The 19,683-nt window shown below is 57.3% G+C and overlaps 1 protein-coding gene across 4 annotated transcripts in view; it reads right to left on the bottom strand.

Moving 5' to 3' along the window:
• Nucleotides 1-121: 121 nt before the first annotated feature.
• The window catches only part of CTBP2 (C-terminal binding protein 2), a 162,108-nt gene continuing 142,546 nt past the window's right edge, over nt 122-19,683 (bottom strand). For all 4 annotated transcript variants that reach the window (XM_012531580.3, XM_033420783.2, XM_033420785.2 and 1 more), the window contains 8 exons: nt 14,558-14,712; nt 14,053-14,197; nt 9,008-9,214; nt 5,264-5,478; nt 4,658-4,788; nt 3,997-4,124; nt 3,453-3,570; nt 122-1,524 (listed from right to left, as the gene is read on the bottom strand). In XM_012531580.3, the coding sequence (XP_012387034.1) occupies nt 1,344-1,524; nt 3,453-3,570; nt 3,997-4,124; nt 4,658-4,788; nt 5,264-5,478; nt 9,008-9,214; nt 14,053-14,197; nt 14,558-14,712 (1,280 nt within the window). In that variant the 3' untranslated portion in view covers nt 122-1,343. The remainder of the gene's footprint in view (nt 1,525-3,452; nt 3,571-3,996; nt 4,125-4,657; nt 4,789-5,263; nt 5,479-9,007; nt 9,215-14,052; nt 14,198-14,557; nt 14,713-19,683) is intronic.

The following is a 19,683-nucleotide window of genomic DNA, read 5'->3' on the forward strand; positions in this document are numbered from 1 at the left end:
AAAAGTACTGTAAATCTTTGACCCTCGGAATAACAAGAGTTGGGAAACTGGCTACTTGAAAATGCAGTTGCCTTTAAACATCTCAAGGAGAGAACTTTTACACTGGTGAGTTGTACTTGAATTTCAGAGCTTAACAGAAATTTTTATTACTTTTTATTGAAAACTGCACTGAACGCTAAATGTCCACCTTTACAATAAACAAATACAGTAACGGTAACTCACACTAAAACAAAACATATTTCTGATAGCCATTATTTTTCTGTTTGGGACAGTTTTAAAGGTTTTTTTGTCACAAAAACAGGAATGTACCTATACAAAGGCTCAAAATAGGCCATCTTTTAAACAAAAAGGCGATGATTCACAAAAGACTATGAATATAACATGTAACTAGTTGATACAAATCTAATAGGATTTGTTAAAATCAGTCACATCTAATAACACACCTGAAGTGTTCTTGTATAAAATATCACGTGAAGAAAAGAAGACTTTATCAATGTCTAAAAAAGTGGGTTTGTTCATAGACAATCTGACAAGTTACCATAAAAAGTGTTTCCTGAGACATAAGGAAATGCAACATTATTCTTCTTGAACCCTTTTAGTTCAAGACTTTCCACTCAATAAAATAGCTGAGGATCTGAAACTGAGAAAATATATTTGAGTACAAACAGCTTGTGAAACTTAATACTTTTTTTTTTTTTTTTTTTTTTTGCATCATCAGAGGGTTTTTACTGAACTCACAACCAACTTGCCCGCTCAGTATGCAGTTCAGATGGGAGAGACTTCTCTGTACGGGAGCCTGTACTGTCTTCAATCCTATGCTCGCGGTTGTCTAACACAGGCAAACAGTTTTCTCCCCATTTTGTAGTAATTTAATCTTCCTATTAGCAAAAGAGGTAACCAGCCCCCGTGGACCGAAGGGACTAGAGTCATAGGATGGGGATTTCCTCTTAATATTTTTTATTTTGATGTTTGGAACTCCTGATGCAACATTCTAGAGCAAGGTGTTCAGGACCTGCTGTGTCCAAGGGACTGATAAAGGAAAAAGATCTATTTATTCTTTGTGATTTGATGCACAGATGAAAAACTTAACACACAATAACAGAAGTTGGTCGTTAATAAATCACGTCCTAGTCTTTTTCAGCGCTTCCACAAGCAGACGACATCTTCAGTTTTCCCACGTCTCGGCTTCGAGCTCCTTTGTAGTTTTAACACTGCAACGTCAATGATGCGTATGTCCAGAATCAGTTAAAAAGACTGTCAGATTCCTTTTCTCTTAGTTCATCTATTTTTCACTGTCTCTTGGTCCCAGGTGTATCTGAATGGTTACCTTCCGTCACTCTCTGCTATTGCTCGTTGGGGTGCTCTCGACTGTCCCCGTGTTTTGTGGGCTGGTTGGGAGAGGGAGCTTGGGAAGGGTGTGCCACCGTGGGGAGGTTGTGGGTTACCGGGATGCCTCCGGGGATGATCCCTTCCATGGCTGCAGGAAGTCCTCCCGGAGCCACACCCACGATGCCTGGCGGGTATCTAGGGAGGGCGGGCACAAGAGAAAGGGCCGGTTAAGTTCAGGCCCCAGAAGCTGCCAAGCTCTTGCTCTGTTTATGGGATGGGTTGTCATACCTCCTACCTCCAAAGCAAGGAGAAGTCTACATGGTAAAGTTAAACATGGACATCTAATTCATAAACAACAAAGTTAGTCCAATCAAAGCACTAATTTTGTAGCTTTTAGGCAACAGCAATAGACTATACTAATTAATCGTGTGTGGGGAAACCGTGTCGCATTTGGAAAACGTTTTGGACAAAATAAATTCCAAGTTTTCCGGCTGCGTTAGAAAGTATTCATCAGTTATATCAAAGGCTTTAATGATTTCCTAACAGAGGGCATGAAGTACGCTTGCGAAGTGTGACTTCCTAGGCTGGTTAGTTACCGGCTCCCGTAACCTGAGATGTGGGTGGGGACAGGGCAGCAGCAGGGGAGATGGTGAGCTGATGATGGGCAGGATGCCTGCCCTCTGAGGGTACCTGGAGGGCACCTGAACGTGGCCTCATCTTATCCTGCAGGCACAGGAATGGCTGTGTGCGCGCGCACGCCCGAGCACATGGACATTATGCACAGGTGTGACTCGTGTATTTAAACACTGAGGACAAAACATACTTATGAAGCAGGGGCTTTAGAATTAGTCTTCCTCTCCAAGTTATCAAACCCTTCACACTTGTGGTAAAGGGGACGGGGTCTCGGCCTGTTACAGTGACGGTGGTCAGGGACTGTCCAGGAGGACTCTGATGAACAGGACCCTGTGAGCTGCAACCCTCCAGCACAAGCAGTTTTCCAAGGGGCCAAGGAGCCTTGCTCTGTCTAGAGGAATAATTAGGACGTGACCCTTAAAGGGTAGGCCACCAACATGGACAAACAGGGGAATCCAATCTGGTGCTGGGCTGGGCCCAAGTGATGCTTGAAAATGCTTATGAGGGTACAACACAAGTGGGCCTTTAATAGAACATGCTGCGTGTAAATAAAGCCACGTGACTTGGGAAGAAACCGCTTAGCTTCCTTGCCCAGAGTAGGAGCTTCCATGTATGGGTCCTTTTACACAGACTATATTTAATCGCCCCCTAGAGCAGTGGTTCAAAACCAGGGATCTCAGGCAGTGTCTGGGGGGCGTTTTTAGTTGTCACCGTTGGGAGTGGGAGGTGCTATTGGCTTCTAGCGGGTGGGGGCCAGGGCTGCCACTATACATCCTATAATGCACGGGCCATCTGGCCCAGTACTGCCAAGGTGGGGCAGTCCTGGGTCAGAGTAAGCAGAACAAAAGGTCCCTTCTGGCATTCCACGCTGCAGCTTCTCTCCTTTATGGGGGAGGAGCTATTTCCCTGCAACCGGCCATGCTGGGGGAAGAGAACCATGGAAAACTACCACAGACAAAACCCCTGGTCCCTTCCAAGGGTCCTGGCTCGTGTCCCCAGTGCAGGCTCTCCTGCCTCAGTCCCACCCAAACTCTGTCACTGTCACGTGCCCCTGGGGTCAAACTTCCTGCTTCACGGAGAAACAAAGACCCCCCCCCACCCCCGTCAAATGGACTGGGCTTTGGCCAGAATGCTCTCCTTGGACAGAAAGTTCAAGTTAGAAAACAAAATCAGGCCCTGTTCCTTGATGGCCTTTTCCGTACCTTTTCACCTAGAAACCCTCTGGTTTTCAAGTGGCTTCGGAATGAACAGTGATTCAGACCCGCTGGGGAATGCACAACCCACCCGTACCCCGCACCCCCTTTAAAATAGGAATTCCAATTCTCGGCTCTGTCCCCAAACTATGTTTGTTCCACGAAATGAGGAATGGAAGAACTGAGAGGAGGGGACAGTGTGTAATTCTTACTAGCGCTCAGGTTGGCTTAACGTCCCCAGGTCCCCCGTCTCCGCCCTCCCCCAGGGAGCAGGGCTCAGCCCATTCCTCTCCTCACCTGTATGTGGCACCATTGAGCTCTGGATGAATTGCTTGCTGATCTATTACTGACCAGGGAGCTGTTGTGACAAAGAATTCCTTGTTCACACAGTTTCTTAAGCTCTCTGGGATGCGACCTGGAATAAGATGATTAAAAGTAATCATATGTATTTTTCAAGGTCACAGTGACTTAAATGTTATACTTCTCTGTTATGCGGGGACAAGCTACAATGCAAGTCTCTTACTCTTTGATAGGAAGGGCCGGCCCTTGTATTTCCACAACATATGACTTGTTCCAGGGCCTGAACCACACTGGGCTCCAGCCAAACAGAAGGGAGCTGCCCACGGCTCCCCCTGGGGCTCCCTCCCCTTCCAGGTTTGCGAGACTTGCACTGGCTAATACAAAAGGGAATTGGTTTCCCCTGAAAGAAACGGGGCCCAACTCATTACGAATTTCTTCAACTTGATGCCTAGAGACCACCTCTGCCAGCAGCAAAGCCCCATGCCCCCTTCCGCGTGTCCGTCACTGGGATCGGAGGCAGCCAGCGTGGCGGAGGGCTCACCTGTGATGGCCCGGCGGATCTCGGTGGCGGCCGCCTCCCTCATCTCCAGGGAGGCTTGCTCACTGTACCAGGCCGTGTGGGGTGTACAAATGAGATTCGGTGCGTCCTTCAGGGGACCCTGAGCAAAGCTAGATGAGTATACAAAAAACACAGCAGATGAGGAAAACAACGCACGTCACTCTCACTCCCCGCCCTGCTCGTCAAAAGGGAGCCCTTGGCCGTGTGGAATGCTAGCCACACAGATAAAACCACGGGGCGGGGGGGGGGGCGGGGCGGCGGGATTCTGCAGTCTGTTTCCTAAGGGTTGGGAGTGTAAGAACATACTCATAAAACTAATTAGCGTCAGGCATCACGAGGGACTTGGAAAGAAGGGACAATTCTAGGGAGGGCCGACTAGCCTGCCTCCAACCAGAGCAATCCAGAGTACGGGGAAAGCCTGCTCTTCACCGCCATTTGTCTTCCTGCCTGTCCCCTTTCTGATCATCTTTGGGGGAACTTCTGGCCCTTTTATACTTGGTGAGAATACAGCACAGACCTTAGAAGAGCAGAAACTGTAAACCTGGTCTCCAGGTGCCCACCCAGGACCCGTCTGGGAAGCTGCCCCGAGGTCACAGTGGGGCTCCTGCGAGTTCCTGTGCGAGCCCTGAGCTACCAAACCTGCCTGAAAGGCTCCGATTCGTGCACGTCGAGGGCCGCCCCTCGTATCCTGCCTTCCTTGAGGGCTTGGGCTAAGGCTTTCTCATCCACCAGTCCGCCGCGGGCCGCGTTCACTAGGAATGCTCCTTGCCTCATCTGCGAGGGGGAGGGAAAAGCTGGTAAACGGGTGCCGCCGCTGCCGCCTTGGGAGGAGCCTGCACCCAGGTTTGAAGAAGGGAGCCGCGGCAGTGGATGGTAGTGGGTCTGGGTGTTTGATGCGCGCACAGCGGCTGCGGGGGAAGGGAGCGCAGAGCCTCGGTGACAGCGGGGGGCCGGGGGGGCCGCTCCCGCTGACCCCGAGAGAGAGGGCTGCAAGCTGGGGCAGCGGGAGCCGTGACCTGTCAACTGGCTGTCTTGGAGGCCAGGCCTGGTCAGAGCTGGGTCCTGGGCCAGGTCCTGCCCCTCCCCGCTCACCACGGCCCATCTCACGGAGGGGGCCCCGCCCAGCTCCTTGCTGATGCCTCGGGGGACTTTCTTCTCCGCTCACTGGTGTGTCCACTGGACCGTTTCCCATTCCCCCTTTGGTTTTGACAGACGTTTCCAGGGTCTGAGACCATTTATTTCAATTTACCTGCTTTATAGTAAAGTCATTGATGAGGTGGTGGTTATGTTCGTTGAGATTACAGTGCAAGGAGACGCAGTCGCTCTGATACAGTAAGTCCTGCAGGGTGTAGACCCTCTGCACGCCCAGGGACCGCTCTATCCCATCCTGCAAGTAGGGGTCATAAAATATGACGCTGAATCCAAAGGCCTTGGCTCGAACGGCAACCGCCTGCCCCGTGCGACCTGTGCAGAAAGAGAGCGTCCAGGTGAGCGAGGCCCCCGCGCCTCCTGCCGACGCTCGTCCCGAGGCGGGGACCTTGCGTGGTGCCCAGCCGCAGCTCTGCTGCCTCCAGCACTTCTGGCAGTTGGACCCAGTCTGTGGTGGTGCTGGGAGAACCGAACGCCCAGGGCTTGGTGCCACCTGAGGCCAGCACTTCTCCCCAGGTCACTGGGGCCGGAGCCGGGCCAACGCTTCTGGGTGAGCAGGGCAGCGCTTATCACCTGTACTTGCTACCAGAGTAGTTGTTTTGTTTTCAGGTTCCTATTAGGCACATTTTCAAACATAGACATAACTAGAGAGAACAATCTAGGGAACTCCACGTGCCAGCTCCCAACCATCACCGATATCATCTCCTTCGTATTTCTCTTTCCCCTACTTGTTTGCTGATATAGTGGGCTTCTTAACCTGAGCTTCATCTCTTTATTGTACTCAGTGTCGAACAGGGACTGTTCTCTTGTGTAATTGCCACCAGGTTTGCTCATGAACAGTGATCGAAACTGACCACTGCAGTCTGGCCTGAGCACCGATGGATGTGGGGAAGTGCTCTGGTTGAGAGGTGGGGCTCTGAGCACACGTGGAGCGTGGGTCAGGCCTCCAGCAAGTTAGACAGCAACGTCGCCTAACAGGACGCGAAGGCTTCCCTGACTCCTGAGTGGCCGTCATTTGCGCAAACCCGCTGACCCCCATAGACGGCACCTCTTGCTTCCCAGAGCAGTTTTCAGCTTGAACACAAAATGGTGTGAATGATACCTGGAGGAGCTGATTTGGGGAGAGCACAGAATAAATCTGGCTCGAAAACCATTACTCAAATGTGCAGGAGGAAGAAGGGAAGCCCGTGGGAGGGCAGTGGGGTGGCGGACCGCCACCGCCTCCTGCTGAAACTGCAATCCAAATGGGCGGCAGTTCCACCACCGCCATGGTCTGGAGGCAAAGCTCTGATAAGGCCGTTCTGATCAGGAGGGACAGCTGCGGGGTCGCCCGTGGTCACACCCCTCGTGCCATCCCTCTTCAGTGTCACCACTTGGACACGGCGAGCCAGGAAGTACAGCCACACTGCAGAGGAGCCAGCACGACGGCAGGGGCGGGAAGGGCAGCAGTGACCCGAAGACCCCCCTCTGACGTACCCGAGGTTCGGAACCAAGCGCCCCCACCACGCGGCGGCTGGGGCTCACGGCCAACGCCAGCACACCCGCCACCCCCCGCTTTGCCGGCCTTTAGCTGCCCTCCTTCCCCCCCCGCGTCCTAACACACTTTCACAGGAGATGGGGTCCCGGCGGCAGTGCCCGGGGCGGAGTCACGGCCGGTCACCAGAGCCTTCCCCATGGCTCTGCTTTTCATAAATTCACGAACCCTCATCTTTCCACTGGCTCTACTTCAGCCATGGGGTTTTCCTGACTAAATTTTGCAAGACCTGATGATAAATACTCTTACTGACTTGATCAAAACCCAGCCTCAGAGAGGAGAACCTAATTGCCTTGGCCTTAAAAAGACAAAATAGGGCTTCCCTGGTGGCGCAGTGGTTGAGAGTCCGCCTGCCGATGCAGGGGACACGGGTTCGTGCCCCGGTCCGGGAGGATCCCACATGCTGGGGAGCGGCTGGGCCCGTGAGCTATGGCCGCTGAGCCTGTGCGTCTGGAGCCTGTGCCCTGCAACGGGAGAGGCCCACGTACCGCAAAATAAACAAACCAAAAAACAAACAAAAACATAAAATAAAAATACTGTCACTGTTGGCACGCTTTCCCTTCAGATTTTTCATGCTTATTCCCAACTCGGAGGCTGGCCTGGAGCAGTACCCACCACCAGCCCGGGCTGGGGTCAAGCTCGCGACAGCGCCCCGTCCAGGCCCCTGCGCAGCGGCATGAACTGGGTTTGGAGGAACTTGCTCCACACTCCGGGCTCTGCTGCTGCTTCTCGGCCGACTCTTAGGCAAGCGGAGGCTTTCAGCCCCAAACAGTCAGGGCGGCAGCAGAGGCGTGAGGCCGCGTATGACCATGCCGCCTCCTGCCTCAGCTCTGCCTACAGTTCTGGGAGGCTCCAGAGAGACCAGGAAAGGTAGCAAGGAAAAACCTAGTGTGCAGGGGGGCTCCGGGACTGTGGCAGTGCTTGGCTTACGGTCTTGAGTAAACAGGGCTGGAGTTCACGGGACCGGCCTTCAAAAGATGGATGGCAAAGGGTACAGCCGAAGAAACGTCCCCCGTAAGAACTTGCTGGGATGGCTGCGGTCAGACGCCCTGGAAACAAGTGGTCTACCACGTGGCCGGGCCACTCGCAAGGTGAGGCTCTGCACCCTGGCCGGAGCCCACCTGAGGCCTGTGCGTCGGCTTAAGAATGCACGTTGTTCTAAGAACCGTCTCCAAGACCCACTTCCCAGAGCGGTGGGAAGCCCCGCGGGCACCAGCAGAGGGCGCTGCGGCTCACAGAGCACCGGCATTTGAGTCATATTGTATCTTCCACTCCAGAAAAATGAAGACAGACTCTTTGGCGAAAGGATTAGCTCCCTGAGTGTGATCACCCCTGAAACCTGGGCTCTTAGCACCCACACCCGGGTGCTGGAAAGATGTACGCTCCTGGAAGAAGCCCAGCTCCTTCTACTTGTTCCAGCCGGTACCCGGGCCTCCTGGACAGGAACTTGCGGCACAAGGAGGCACTGTGGCCGTCCCAGAGGTCCTGCCCTCAGTTATTCGGGAACACAGAGCTCCAAGCTGACGGCTGACCGGCAGCTTGGGGGGCCTTCTGGAAGCCAAGCCCTGCAGTCACAACACACCCGTGTGCTTCCAGGCAGCAACCGTGTTGCTAACACTCGTTCCCAATTGACAGATCAGAAACTGACGCAGAGAGGTCGAGCTCTGTCCTCAAGGTCGCAGAGCGGGTGAGCAACGAGCAAGCCCACCCGCCCGGTCGGCTCCTGTTTGCCGAGTCGGGGCTCGACTTGGGGCCCAGTGCTGCCAACAGCTGTGGCAGCCAGGCTGCTTTCCACCGCGGCGCACCTCCTCCTGAGGAACCTGCCCCAGGCGCTCCCAGGGCCGCCCACCGTGTCACCGCAGAGGGAGGCCTTACCATGCCCCCTCTCTTGGGGGAGCTTTCCAAGCTGCTGACCTGACCCCGCCACCTTCTGGCGCAAAAATCCTTCAGCGACTCCACTGCCACCCCCGCCTGGCGCCTGCAGGTGGGCCTTGCCCACTGCCTGGGTCTCCACTCAGCCACCAGCTCCTCACCCTCTACCCAGGGCAGTTAGGGAGCACGGCGCCTTCCTGGGGGCGCCCTCCCGCCGACGTCAGACCCATTCTTCCAGAAGCAGCCCAGATCTTACCTCTGGGCGAGTTCCCTGGTCAGTCTTGACCTCTGACCTCCCACCCCAGGCAGCTCGGCGAAGGGCAAGGGCCTTCCTCCGGCCCAAGCGAGCTCCTCCCACAGGCACAGCTGCAGCGCACCCCGACTTCCAGGGCCAGGCCTGCCTCCCCCAGGTGGTCCCTGCGGAGCAGGCGCACGTACCGAAGCCAATGAGGCCCAGCGTCTCCCCGCGGATGCGGGCTGCCCCCGAGGCAACCTCCCGGATCTGCTCGACGCTCTGCACCCGCGTGCCTTCCCGCAGCGCCTGGTACAGCCACGTGTTCCGCCGGTACAGGTTCAGAATGTGGCAGATGGTGGAGTCGGCCGTCTCTTCCACTGCCGCGGACGGGATGTTGCATACGGCGATCCCTGGAAACGACAAGAGCCAGGCGCTGGGATGAGAACCCCAAGTTCTGTGGGGAAGCGCCAGGGCTCCCAGTCCACCCAGCTGAGGGGCAGGGGTGGCAAAGGTGGCCCATTCAGCCACGGACTATGTGTGTGGCCCCGGGCAGGTGTGGGTCTCTGAGGCCTGCTTGTCACCTAGAGGACACAGACCGTCTGGCTCTGAGGCCCAGGGACCTCCAGCCCCATAGCCGTCCCAGGAGGACTTCTGTCCGGGGCTTGGCTCACCCCCCAGCCCCCTGCTGACCCCATGTCCGGCCCACCCAGTGCTTCCAGGCCCCACGTCCCTGGGAAGCGAGTGGTGGTCCAGCTCCGTCCACCATCCCCGTCCAGCGCCAGGAAGCTAGCGTGTAGGGCCCCCTCCTGATGGTCTCTGGGATCCAGGAAACCAGAGGCTCTTTGCAATGCAACCTCCTGGATCCTCCCCCCAGGCCGGGGCTGGGGTAATGGAGAGCGGCCTTTTGTTTTATGGTATTTTAAGAGTCTAATGCAATGAACATATTACTTCTTCTTTTTTTTTTTAAAGGCAAGACAGAAGAATTAGAAAGTTAACACCTTCCAGGCCCGTGGGCTGGGACAGGATGGAGCTGATGTCTGAATCCAGCCCCACATTTGCTCAGTGGACCCTAGTCACCCTCCCGCTCTGACAGAAAGACAACAGAGCAGACAGGTGCCCGCCCTGCTTTCTGAAAGAGCTTTCAGGGCTGAGAGCAGCTGGTGAAGATGATCCCTCAGACTCTGTGTGAGGAATAGAGATGAAGGGCTAGCGTTTCCCAGCACCAGGAGGCCGGCAGCTGAGGACTGCAGGGAGAACTGCCCCAAGTCTCAGGCAGGAAGGGCCCTGGCACTGACCTTCCTCAGTGGGAGGGTGTTTTGGGGAAGAATGTTTGCCAGATGTGGGAGGGGCAGGCACACAGAGGGCCAGCGGGCCTAGATCCAGCCCCGTTCCCCTGGTGAGGCCTGGGGTCTGCCAGTCCAGCCACTTTCCAAGGAGGGACACGTAGGTGTCCAGGGAGCATATGCTGGCCCAGCTCAAAACGTCCCTTTTGGGACCCCCGGAGTCACAGCCAGGGATGCAGGGCCAGGCCACCTGTAAGGCGCCTGCATTCCTCTATCTTCTCGGGTCAGGAGCCTGGGCAGAGAGCACCTGCAGCTCCACCGGACAGAAACCAGGACCAAATGCGTGGAGCACCCCTTCCTAGCAGCTGTGTCACCACCCCACGAGGGCTGCCCTGAGGTCCAGGGTCTCAGTGACCCCTTGGAGGACACACAGCCCCCAGGGTGAAAGCATCCATGTGCTGCCCCACCTGCCAGGGGATGAGGTTTTGAGATCCAGGCTGACAAACCTTCCACGAGCTGCAAGTCAGTCGTCTTGCAGCACCCACTTCATTTGAAATGACCAAGCACAGGATCTGCGGCTAGACTAGAAGTCAGGATTACTACAGTCTGGATAGACGGAGGCAGATGCCAGTGGTATAAGAAAATCTTTTGGCAGCTGGGACAATTTCCATTCCTCGTGGGGCTTGATCTGTTCTGCCTGAAGCCCAGGGGGAAGGTCCAGCAGCAGAACAGCCCAGTGTGGACCTTCTGCTGCAGACGCAGCCACTGCCCAGGCCCAGGGGCCCCCCTGCACCCTGGGAGGTGGGACGAGATGTGATGAGGTTGGAGGAGAGAATCTGCGTCCACGAGAGATAAAGCACCGCACCAGCCCGCCCAGGGGACGAGGGACCGCAGTGGGGCCATGTCTCCGCCTTCGCACTAGAACTTTGAAATTTAGCTCCTTGGCTCTTGTGCCTGTGTGGAGAGCCCAAGACCAAGGTCTGGGAAAGCGGATACATGGGCTTGGGGTGCCCCAAGGCCTGGGAAAGCGGATACATGGGCTTGGGGTGCCCCAAGGCCTGGGAGGAGGTGCTGCTGGCATCCCCTGAGACGTCCTGCCCTGATGGCTGAAACTCTATAGCCCTGACCACCCTCTTGAGGGGAAACTCCTAATCTGTTCTTCATACCTTAAGGGTGATTCTCCAAATGCCATGAGGACAAGCTGCTGGCACCCACAGAGCAAGGCTGCAGCCCCTGTGGACCCGAAGTCCGAGCCCAAGAGCTGAGCTGCTTTTCCCCTCAGCTGACGCTTTTGCTCTTTGCTCTAACGCCTTCTGAACTGGACCAGGCTGGACGCCAGATTAACGAGCTTGGCCAGAAAGGCTCACGGAATGACAGTGCGCGGCGCTCAGTCTGGGCCCTAGCTCTCTCCAACAACCTTCCAACTTCCCACTGCTTCCTCCTGGATCTTGGGGTGACACTACAGATGGGGAGGACCCCTCTACTTGCCCAGGTGCTGTCCTCGCCTGCGGCCGGCGGCCCACAGCCCCTCCCTGCTCTGAACAGGAAGCACCTCGCCCATCATGTCAGGGCCGGAGGCGAGGTGCCCTGGGCCCCGAAGCCTTCAGGACGGGGCTCCAGGGAATGCTGGAGGGGAGCTGCCCTCCCAGGAACACACGCCGTGGGCCCGGACGTCATCAGGAGGGGCAGAGACCTGAGCCACCTGCTCTTCTGTCCTCATTACAGGTCAGCTGACCGAATGAGCTGTGAAGTGCATTTGGAGACAAAGGACGGCTGGACAGGGGCCCATTTTCCTTCTGCAGAGCCCACATTTGAAAACTGCCTTCAAAACGGCCCAGCAGATGTCCCCGAAGCAGCTCCCTTATCAAACTGGACCAGGATCAACGAAAAGGCCACCGCGGACATGCCATTTACATCTTTCAACATCGCAGGCCCCTGGCGGGCCTCTGTGGGGGACTCTGGGGACACGGCCGCCCCACCCGGGTCCCGAGTCTGCCCGCGAGGCAGCTTCTACAACTGCGGAGATGGGACGTTCCCTCGCGGGCACCTCCCCCCGCATCCCCCCTTCCCTGGCCCCCCAAGAGAGGTGGCCAGGTCCTGGCAAGGAAGCCCAACGTCACACACATTGCGGGTGGCGGTGTCACGAGGGGCAGATGCTGCAGAGACGGGAGGTAGGTGAAGGGAAAGGATCGCGAGCCCCCCGGGGTGTCGAGCCACATTCTCTGTCACCACTCGAACTTGAGATTTCAGCTCTATCAAGAGCACAAAGAACATTTGTTTTCAAAAAACATTCCTCTCAGTGCCAGGGAAAACTGGAGAATTTGAGTTTACAGTAGACACGCCTCTGAAGACTCGCATCCTCCCAAGGTTCTCCGTGGCGACAGAGAGGGGCTCAGAGTGATGCTGAGGTGGAAGCAAAGGCTTGGGGTGCACGTGGGAAGCCACCGCTGTCATAACCCCTTCTCCTCTTGTACAGGGTCAAGCGACCCCCCCCCCAAGGAAGGGGGTGAGACGATGGAGACCAGCCAGGGGTGACCCAGAAAAACCAGGATCAATCTTCTGAACCACGACTGCACAGCACCCCACTCGGGACAGGGGAGGGTTAGAACAGCACCTGCGGGGCAACGACCACCTCCTGCCTTATCCGTGGGCTTCACCTGGGAGGCGAGCCCAACCTGCCGTAGCCACAACTCCCAGGCCACCCGCCACCATCACGAAGAATCAGACCAGACCCAGCGCTACTCAGAACAGGCCCCCCGAGGCCTGCCCCCGCCCCCCGCCCGCCGCCACGCGCACCCACAAGACTTACCCCGTGGTTCAGGAACTGGGTGCAGCCCCGATGCAAGCAGGGGAACTAACTGCTAAAACAAATCCGCAGCCCTCACTCAAGCCCCCAGGCTAGGACCTCAAGGGGTGGGGGAAAGGCTGCAGCCCACTGGGGTGCCCTGGGCTGCGGCCGGAACCGTCACACCACATGCTTGTGGGTGTTCACAGTCAGGTACGGTGCTGAGCTGCCCAGGCAGGGCACTGCACACACTGGGCCTGCCTTTGGAGCACTGGCTCCGTGGGGCTGAGAGGCTGGCTTGGGGCGGGAGCAGGCAGGGGCATAAAGGCCTGGGTTCCTGACTGTTTTGAGGTACCCCTTCTCAGCCTCATGGCTGCAGGGCACCAGGCAGATCACAGCCCCACACACTGGCTGCAGGGCCGGCATGTTTCAAAAACACCAGGACAGTCACCAGAGAGGGGTTAGTCTAGAAGGACCCTTCTGGCCCCTCCAAAGACAGCAGGGCAGCCTGGGGACTCCTGCTGTCAAAGCGTGGCCCCTTGAGCCTCTGCAAACGGTCCACACACTCAGAGCCCACGCCAGGTGCCGGGACAGGGAGGCCGCCACGCCAAGCCCCCCCGCCTCAGGGCGCCTGCGGCCCGGGGTCTGGAAAGTGGCCAGGAGCCCCGCCTTTGGGTGTCCATCTGCTGCCTCTGCTCTTCTCTGGAAACCCCTAATGGCAAGGGATGGGCAGGAGGGGCTGTGCAGTGGTCCACCTGCACTGGCCCTGACCTAGGAAGATTCCTGTGTGGACAGCAGCCCTTGGGGAGACAGCACCATCCCAGGATTGGAGGAGACCCAGAAACCCTGAGCTGTGCACCCAGCACAAGTTCATTTCAGGTTGATGGGTCCTGCCGCAGAGGTGCGGCAACTCACTGTCCCCTCTGCAGGGAAGGGCCTGGGGCTGGTCTGGCTCAGCATCCTTCCCAAGCGACACAGCCCGGCCCAGCCCCGCAGGTCCCAAGGTGAGGGCTCTGAACCCAGCAGGACGCTTCTACCTGTGTATTCGGAGGCGTGCCTGGCTCGGTTCCCTTTGAAACCAACCCCCTTCCTCCAGCTGGAAGCAGGCACTGTGTGCTCTGCTGCCTCTGCCCCAGCACGCACTCACTGGGCACTCACTGGGCACCCGCCAGGCACTTACCGAGCTCGCCTGCAGCCTTGATGTCGACGTTGTCGTAGCCGCTGCCTATCCGCACGATCACTCTCAGGGCCTTGAACTTCTCCAGGTCCTCCCTGGTGAGGGTGATGGTGTGGTACATCATGGCGCCGACAGCCTCATTTAAAACCTGTGACGGGGTGAGCGGAGCACAGGTTGGAGGCCCCCATTGCCCTTGAACACGCAACAGAGGATTCCAGCGGGAAAACAGCCAGCTAGGACGCGGCCTGGGTGTTGACAGCTTCCCGCAGGCGAGGGCACCCCGGCTGTGCTCGGGGGCCTGCTCGGTGACGCCAGGGGAGTGGGGGGAGTGGAGGCGTGGTCAGGGAGGCCCACGGAGGTGATAGGGACTGGCGAGCGGGGACCTGAGGGTGGAAAGGCGGGGGGCCATCAGGGCAGCAGCGGCACCAAGCACTTGCTCGCGGAATGCCAGCTGCTGCCACCCGACCTGGGGGACCAGACCGGCGGGCGGGGTGAGGAGGGGACCCACCTTCTCGTGGATCTCCTGTGTGGACTGTGCGTCACAGAAGGCCACGGTGGCCAGGTCCTTCAGGATGGGCATCTCCACGGTGCAGTCTCTGCCGTCGAGCAGCGCCACCAGGGGGCGCGGGTGCAGGGGGCCGTTCATGATCTGGGGGCGGATACCTGGGAGGTGGGGACAGGACGGGAGGGGTGGGTTAGGGAAGCGGCCGTCCCACACACGGCGGGGCAGCACAGCGCAGCAAGGGGCCGGGCCTCCCGCACCGGCTGTGCTTCCCAGTGAGGTACCGCACCCCACCGTCCGTGTGCCTCCCCCTCCGGGGAGGATGCTGGGACAAGCCAAGGAGACTGAGCGGCAACATCTGTGCGGCTCCCTCGCCGCAGGAGCTGAGATGCCTCCATCCGCGAGCACACATGGAGCTAACAGGCAGCGCTGCGGCGCAAGCTCTACCGCCACATGGAACTCGGGCCCAGGGACCCGGTCAGGCCCACACCTGCCTCTGCCACCACGGACAGCACCACCTGTGTGCCCCTAGACCACCAAGGCCCAGAGGCCTTTGGGACACAGGTGGGGCCTGGCCCACGGCTCCCCAGGCTGGAGCAGGCTCCACCTCTCGGCCCCTCCCTCCGCTGTGCCTCCCTGTTCCCACTGCCCTTCCGCACAGGCACCAGAGGGTCCAAAATGAAACGGGACAACTGAGGCACCAGCATCCCATGGGAGCTTCCTGGAGGAGACCCCTGGGGGGACAGGCGCCCTGGGCACGGCTCAGGGGTCCTCTCACCTGGGCCAGGTGAGGAGAGGAAGCCAGTCCAAGATGCTAGAGAAGGTGTGCGTGTGAGGCCAAGCGGCTTGCCAGGGACTCAAAAGACCAAACGGAATTTCTCAAAGGCCCAGAGAGTAAGCATGGTTTGCCGGCAGCCTGGACCAGCCAGAGCCGTCTCACGTCTCGGTGCTTCTGATGGAGACAAAGGATGCTCGACCCCATAGCTCGGTGGGGAAAGGCCGGGGGTGGGCCTCCCTACACGCTGCCTAAGTGCTGGCTCTCCAGCCCAGCGCAGTTGCAGCGCCTCCAACCCAGACGAGGGAGGAGTGCCCGCCCTCCGCCGTGGGGACCCGTCACAAGGGGCACACGAGCGGCACACGCACCAGCCCAGGGCAATTCCTCCTCCACTAAACCATTCCTTTCAAGTTCACACGGGAAGGCCTTGGAGTTTGGCCCCCATGTTGAATCACCATGACCCCCCGCCCTGGGCACGGGAGAAACACCCCTGGGCTTCGGGAGAAACCGCAGCACTGAGGTAGCCAGGACAGGGCACCTCCCGTTTTCTCATCAAATCACAAATGTTTGATGTCACAGAGCACAAGTCACAAGAAGACGGCTTTCCATGCACGGGAGGTTTTCAGATGTTCAGATAAACTCTGACCGTGGCCACTGCACCAGGCCCGGCTCAGCCCATTGTGTCTCCTTCCCCACACACGGAATCTACTTATCCTCTCCCCTCTGGGGGCCACCTCGGCCACTGGGCTTGAGCGCGCTCCTGAGGCCAGAGCGGGAGCCGCCGGCACGCTCATCTGCGGGACCTCTGCCTCCCAGCTCAGAACGGCTGGCAAGGAGGGCTCCCCACGTGGCAGCCCTGAGACTGGGTGGGGCACCTCCTTAGCCACCAGGGCTCGGGACCCAGTCAGCCACACGCTTGGGCTAGATGCTGAAAGAGGAGCCCCCCGGTCTGGTGCTGTGGCCACAGTGCCACTGGAGCCCGCACTCAGTGCCGCATGCCCGCACGACTGCTGCCCCAGACGGCGCGCTCCCACGCCACAGCTGCAGCATCGGGGGACAAGCATCTCTTTGAATGCGGAGCAGAGAAGAGGCTTTTGTCCTGGCCTCAGTAGAACAGGCTGGGGCAGCCGGGGGCGGGCAGGCCACCTCTGGGCGGCCCCAGGCTGGGCCTTGCAAGTGCTCATGGGCCCTCCCAGCCCGCGAGTGACAGCCAAAGCCCCACTGCCGCCTCAGGACCTGGATCCCCAATGAAGCTGAGCCTCAACATTCTCTGTCCTGAGTGGGAACAGGGATCCCCTACCCCGCATCCTCACCAGCCCTCAACTCACACAGCAGGCGGGGCGCAGGCACCAAGGCTGGCGGGCTGCTGGGGGGCTGGCGAGCGCCCTGCTAGCATCCTGCTTTACCCGACAGGTCCACAGGAGCTGAGGTGCTGTGTGCACAGGAGGAGAAGGTTCCCCCAAAGACCAAGGCTGACAGCTTCAGACAGGAGCCCCGGAGACCCCACGGAGGGAGAAGGGGGGAGCAGTAATTTTGCACGGGTCCCACCTTCTCACTTCACCCTTGAGACAGCACCACCGTCCCCCTCAGAGAAGAGGAAATGGAGGCACAAGGTGGAAAGTACGTCACCGGAGGAAGCAGCAGGAAGGTGGGGCGGCTGGTGCCAACTCGGGGTCGACGCACTAAAGTTCCTACGCCTGCCCTCTCGGTCAAGTGAGATGACCACACCCCAAGGACCCTTTCTCCCCCTCTGGATTCTGCCCCCGCCCCACACACCTCCTACGGAGCCCAAGGTGGGGCCCCTGCAGGACACCGTGAGCAGATGTGCTCACTTGCCCCGGGCTGCCCCTCCCACAGGGTGACAACACCCTGACTTCACTCTGGGGGTTGCTGGCAGGAGGGTTAATCAGACAACGTTTCTAAAGTTCATGATCACGACTGGAAATCCGAGTTGTTAATTAAAAAGCAACCACATGGGAAAACGACAGTGGGCACAAGGCAGGCGTCTGGAGAGGCTGAGGGGCCGTCACCACAACATGTCCATCCACAGCATCAATGCATGCATCCCGTTACCTGGGAAACAAACTCCGGGTTGCCTAGCGATCGTCTCCCTCCCCGACTTGGGTCGCCTTTCTCTTTGGTGAAACCCACCCTTTGCCCTCGTTCAGGCTGGGCATGCAGAATGCAGCTGAGGCTGGTCCACAAGACGCCAAGGTTCCTGAGGCCTGAGGCTTGGATGCCGGCTGCAAGCTCTTTATGGTAAGGCAGGAGATGGAGAAACAACGGGTATCACTCTGCTCAGAGGTGCTCAGGCTGGGGAAGGATGCTGAGTGGGGACAGCTCGGTGGGTGGTGGGAGTGGGCGAGATTCGCAGGTGTTTTGCATGAGGTGCAGGGACTATAGTGTGGGGCTGCTGAGGACCGGGCTTTACGGGGACCACGTGAGACCCCCAGCCCTGAGGATGAGAGACAGCTTAGCCAGGTCACTGCCAAGGTCTGCTTCTACAAAGAAAGAGGCCATACCGTATATACATGCTCCTTCAGTTCTAGAAGGGACTCAGCCACCTGCACACCTTGGAATCCAATTACTTTCAAGCCACTGTGCCCAGCACCCTCTGTCCCTACAGTCTTGCTGGAGTCGGGGACAGAGGTACCCAGAAGACCCCAGGAAATGCTGGGAAGATGAAGTTGCAATTCGACTTTTTATCTCACCTCACGTTAATCAACATCCTTCAGTGCTTCTAACAATTTGAAAACATTTTAGGGTATTAGAACAGAATTGACACATTATGGATTAAGAGCTGTAGGTATTAAGATGGCAAATGACCCTTTCAGAGACTATGGAAAATGGGGTACCAACTCAGGGGCTGGCTCTCAGGCTGGAGGGAGAAGGCCTATTTCCTCTACGGTCAAGGGAATTTAGGGGAGAAAAGCAAGGCACAACGTTTAATGAGAAGTCATGCAAAACGAGTCTGTGATCAAAAGCGAGGCTGCCAACTACTAGACACTGCTAGGACCCCAAGAAACAAGACCCACAAACTCCAAGGCTGGTAAGAATCACACAATGCTGATCTTATTCCCATTTTACAGTCAAGGAGACAAGCTAAGGGAACAAGGAGAACTGCCTCAAACAGCACCAGGGACCCCGCAGAGTCCGAGGAAACACCTGCCAATGAGGGCCAGAGGGTCCTGGTGGCCCTGTAGTCAAAATGACCGTTCCCTTTCTACAGTCCCCTTTCCGTTGATGAACTCGGTCTATCCATTTCAGAATAATTCCAGCTGCAACTAGACACACCTAGGAAAGTGTGCCAGTGCACTGCTTTCAACAACTTGTCCAGCATTAACTTTGCAGGGCAGAGAGCTTAGCCGACTCCCCTGGTGTCAATTACTTGCTGGTTTCAGGCTCCCTTTGGCACAAGCAGGGACGCAGAGCCCCAGCTCCAGGCCAGCTCTGACGTCTGCCCCGGACCTGGTATTGCTTAGAGCTGCAGCTGCACACAAATAATTGTGCAATTAGACACACTCAGTGGAAAACAAAGACGACGCCGGGCTGAGATGCCGGAGTTTTGTTAAGAGTGGCCAGCGGTCCGGTGAATGCCAAGTGCAAAGGCCTCATGAATTCCAAGGTGGAAAGGGGTGGGCCCCAGGGAGGACTTCGGTAACTTTTTGGCCACCCAGCCTTGATGCCACCTTATCTGGATAACAGCACCAGATTTCTTCTTGGAACTGCTCCTTCCCTAGGCGACAGGCTGAAAGGGCTGCTGTTGGCTAAAAGGGATGACGTACTCCTGCCACGCAAAGCTGCCCTGTGGTGTTTCTGAGACCCATTTTCTGGCCTTTCTGGACACCGTGTGAGTTCAGCTGACATCCTTGCTACAGAACCACGCATCATTTTCTAAGGTCTGAGTCGGTTTCCGTTGCTTGCAACTCAAGAACCGAACTGTCTCAGGGACATGATTTTGCTGCTTTCAGATTTCAGTTATTGAGCAGTTTTACGCCAAGGGGAAGTGGCTGCAATAACTGTGTCTGACCCAGCAGGCAGAAAGGCCTCTTTGGTTTTTTGTGGGTTTTTGTTTTTAAGATTTTTTTAACGTGGACCATTTTTGAAGTCTTTATTGAATGTGTTACAATATTGCTTCTGTTTTGGGTTTTTGGCCACGAGACATGTGGGATCTTAGCTCACTGACCAGGGATCGAACCGGCACCCCCTGTGCATTGGAAGGCAAAGTCTTAACTACTGGACCGCCAGGGAAGTCCCCAGAGAGCCCTCTTTTAACAATGGACCAGATTTTATGAAGCATCCCAACACCACAGCAGCCTCTAAACCCCCATGCTAGGCTGGCTGCGCTAACGGGATG

The sequence above is a fragment of the Orcinus orca genome, chromosome 14, assembly GCF_937001465.1.
Source record: "Orcinus orca chromosome 14, mOrcOrc1.1, whole genome shotgun sequence".
In the NCBI taxonomy this organism is placed as follows: Eukaryota; Metazoa; Chordata; class Mammalia; order Artiodactyla; family Delphinidae; genus Orcinus; species Orcinus orca.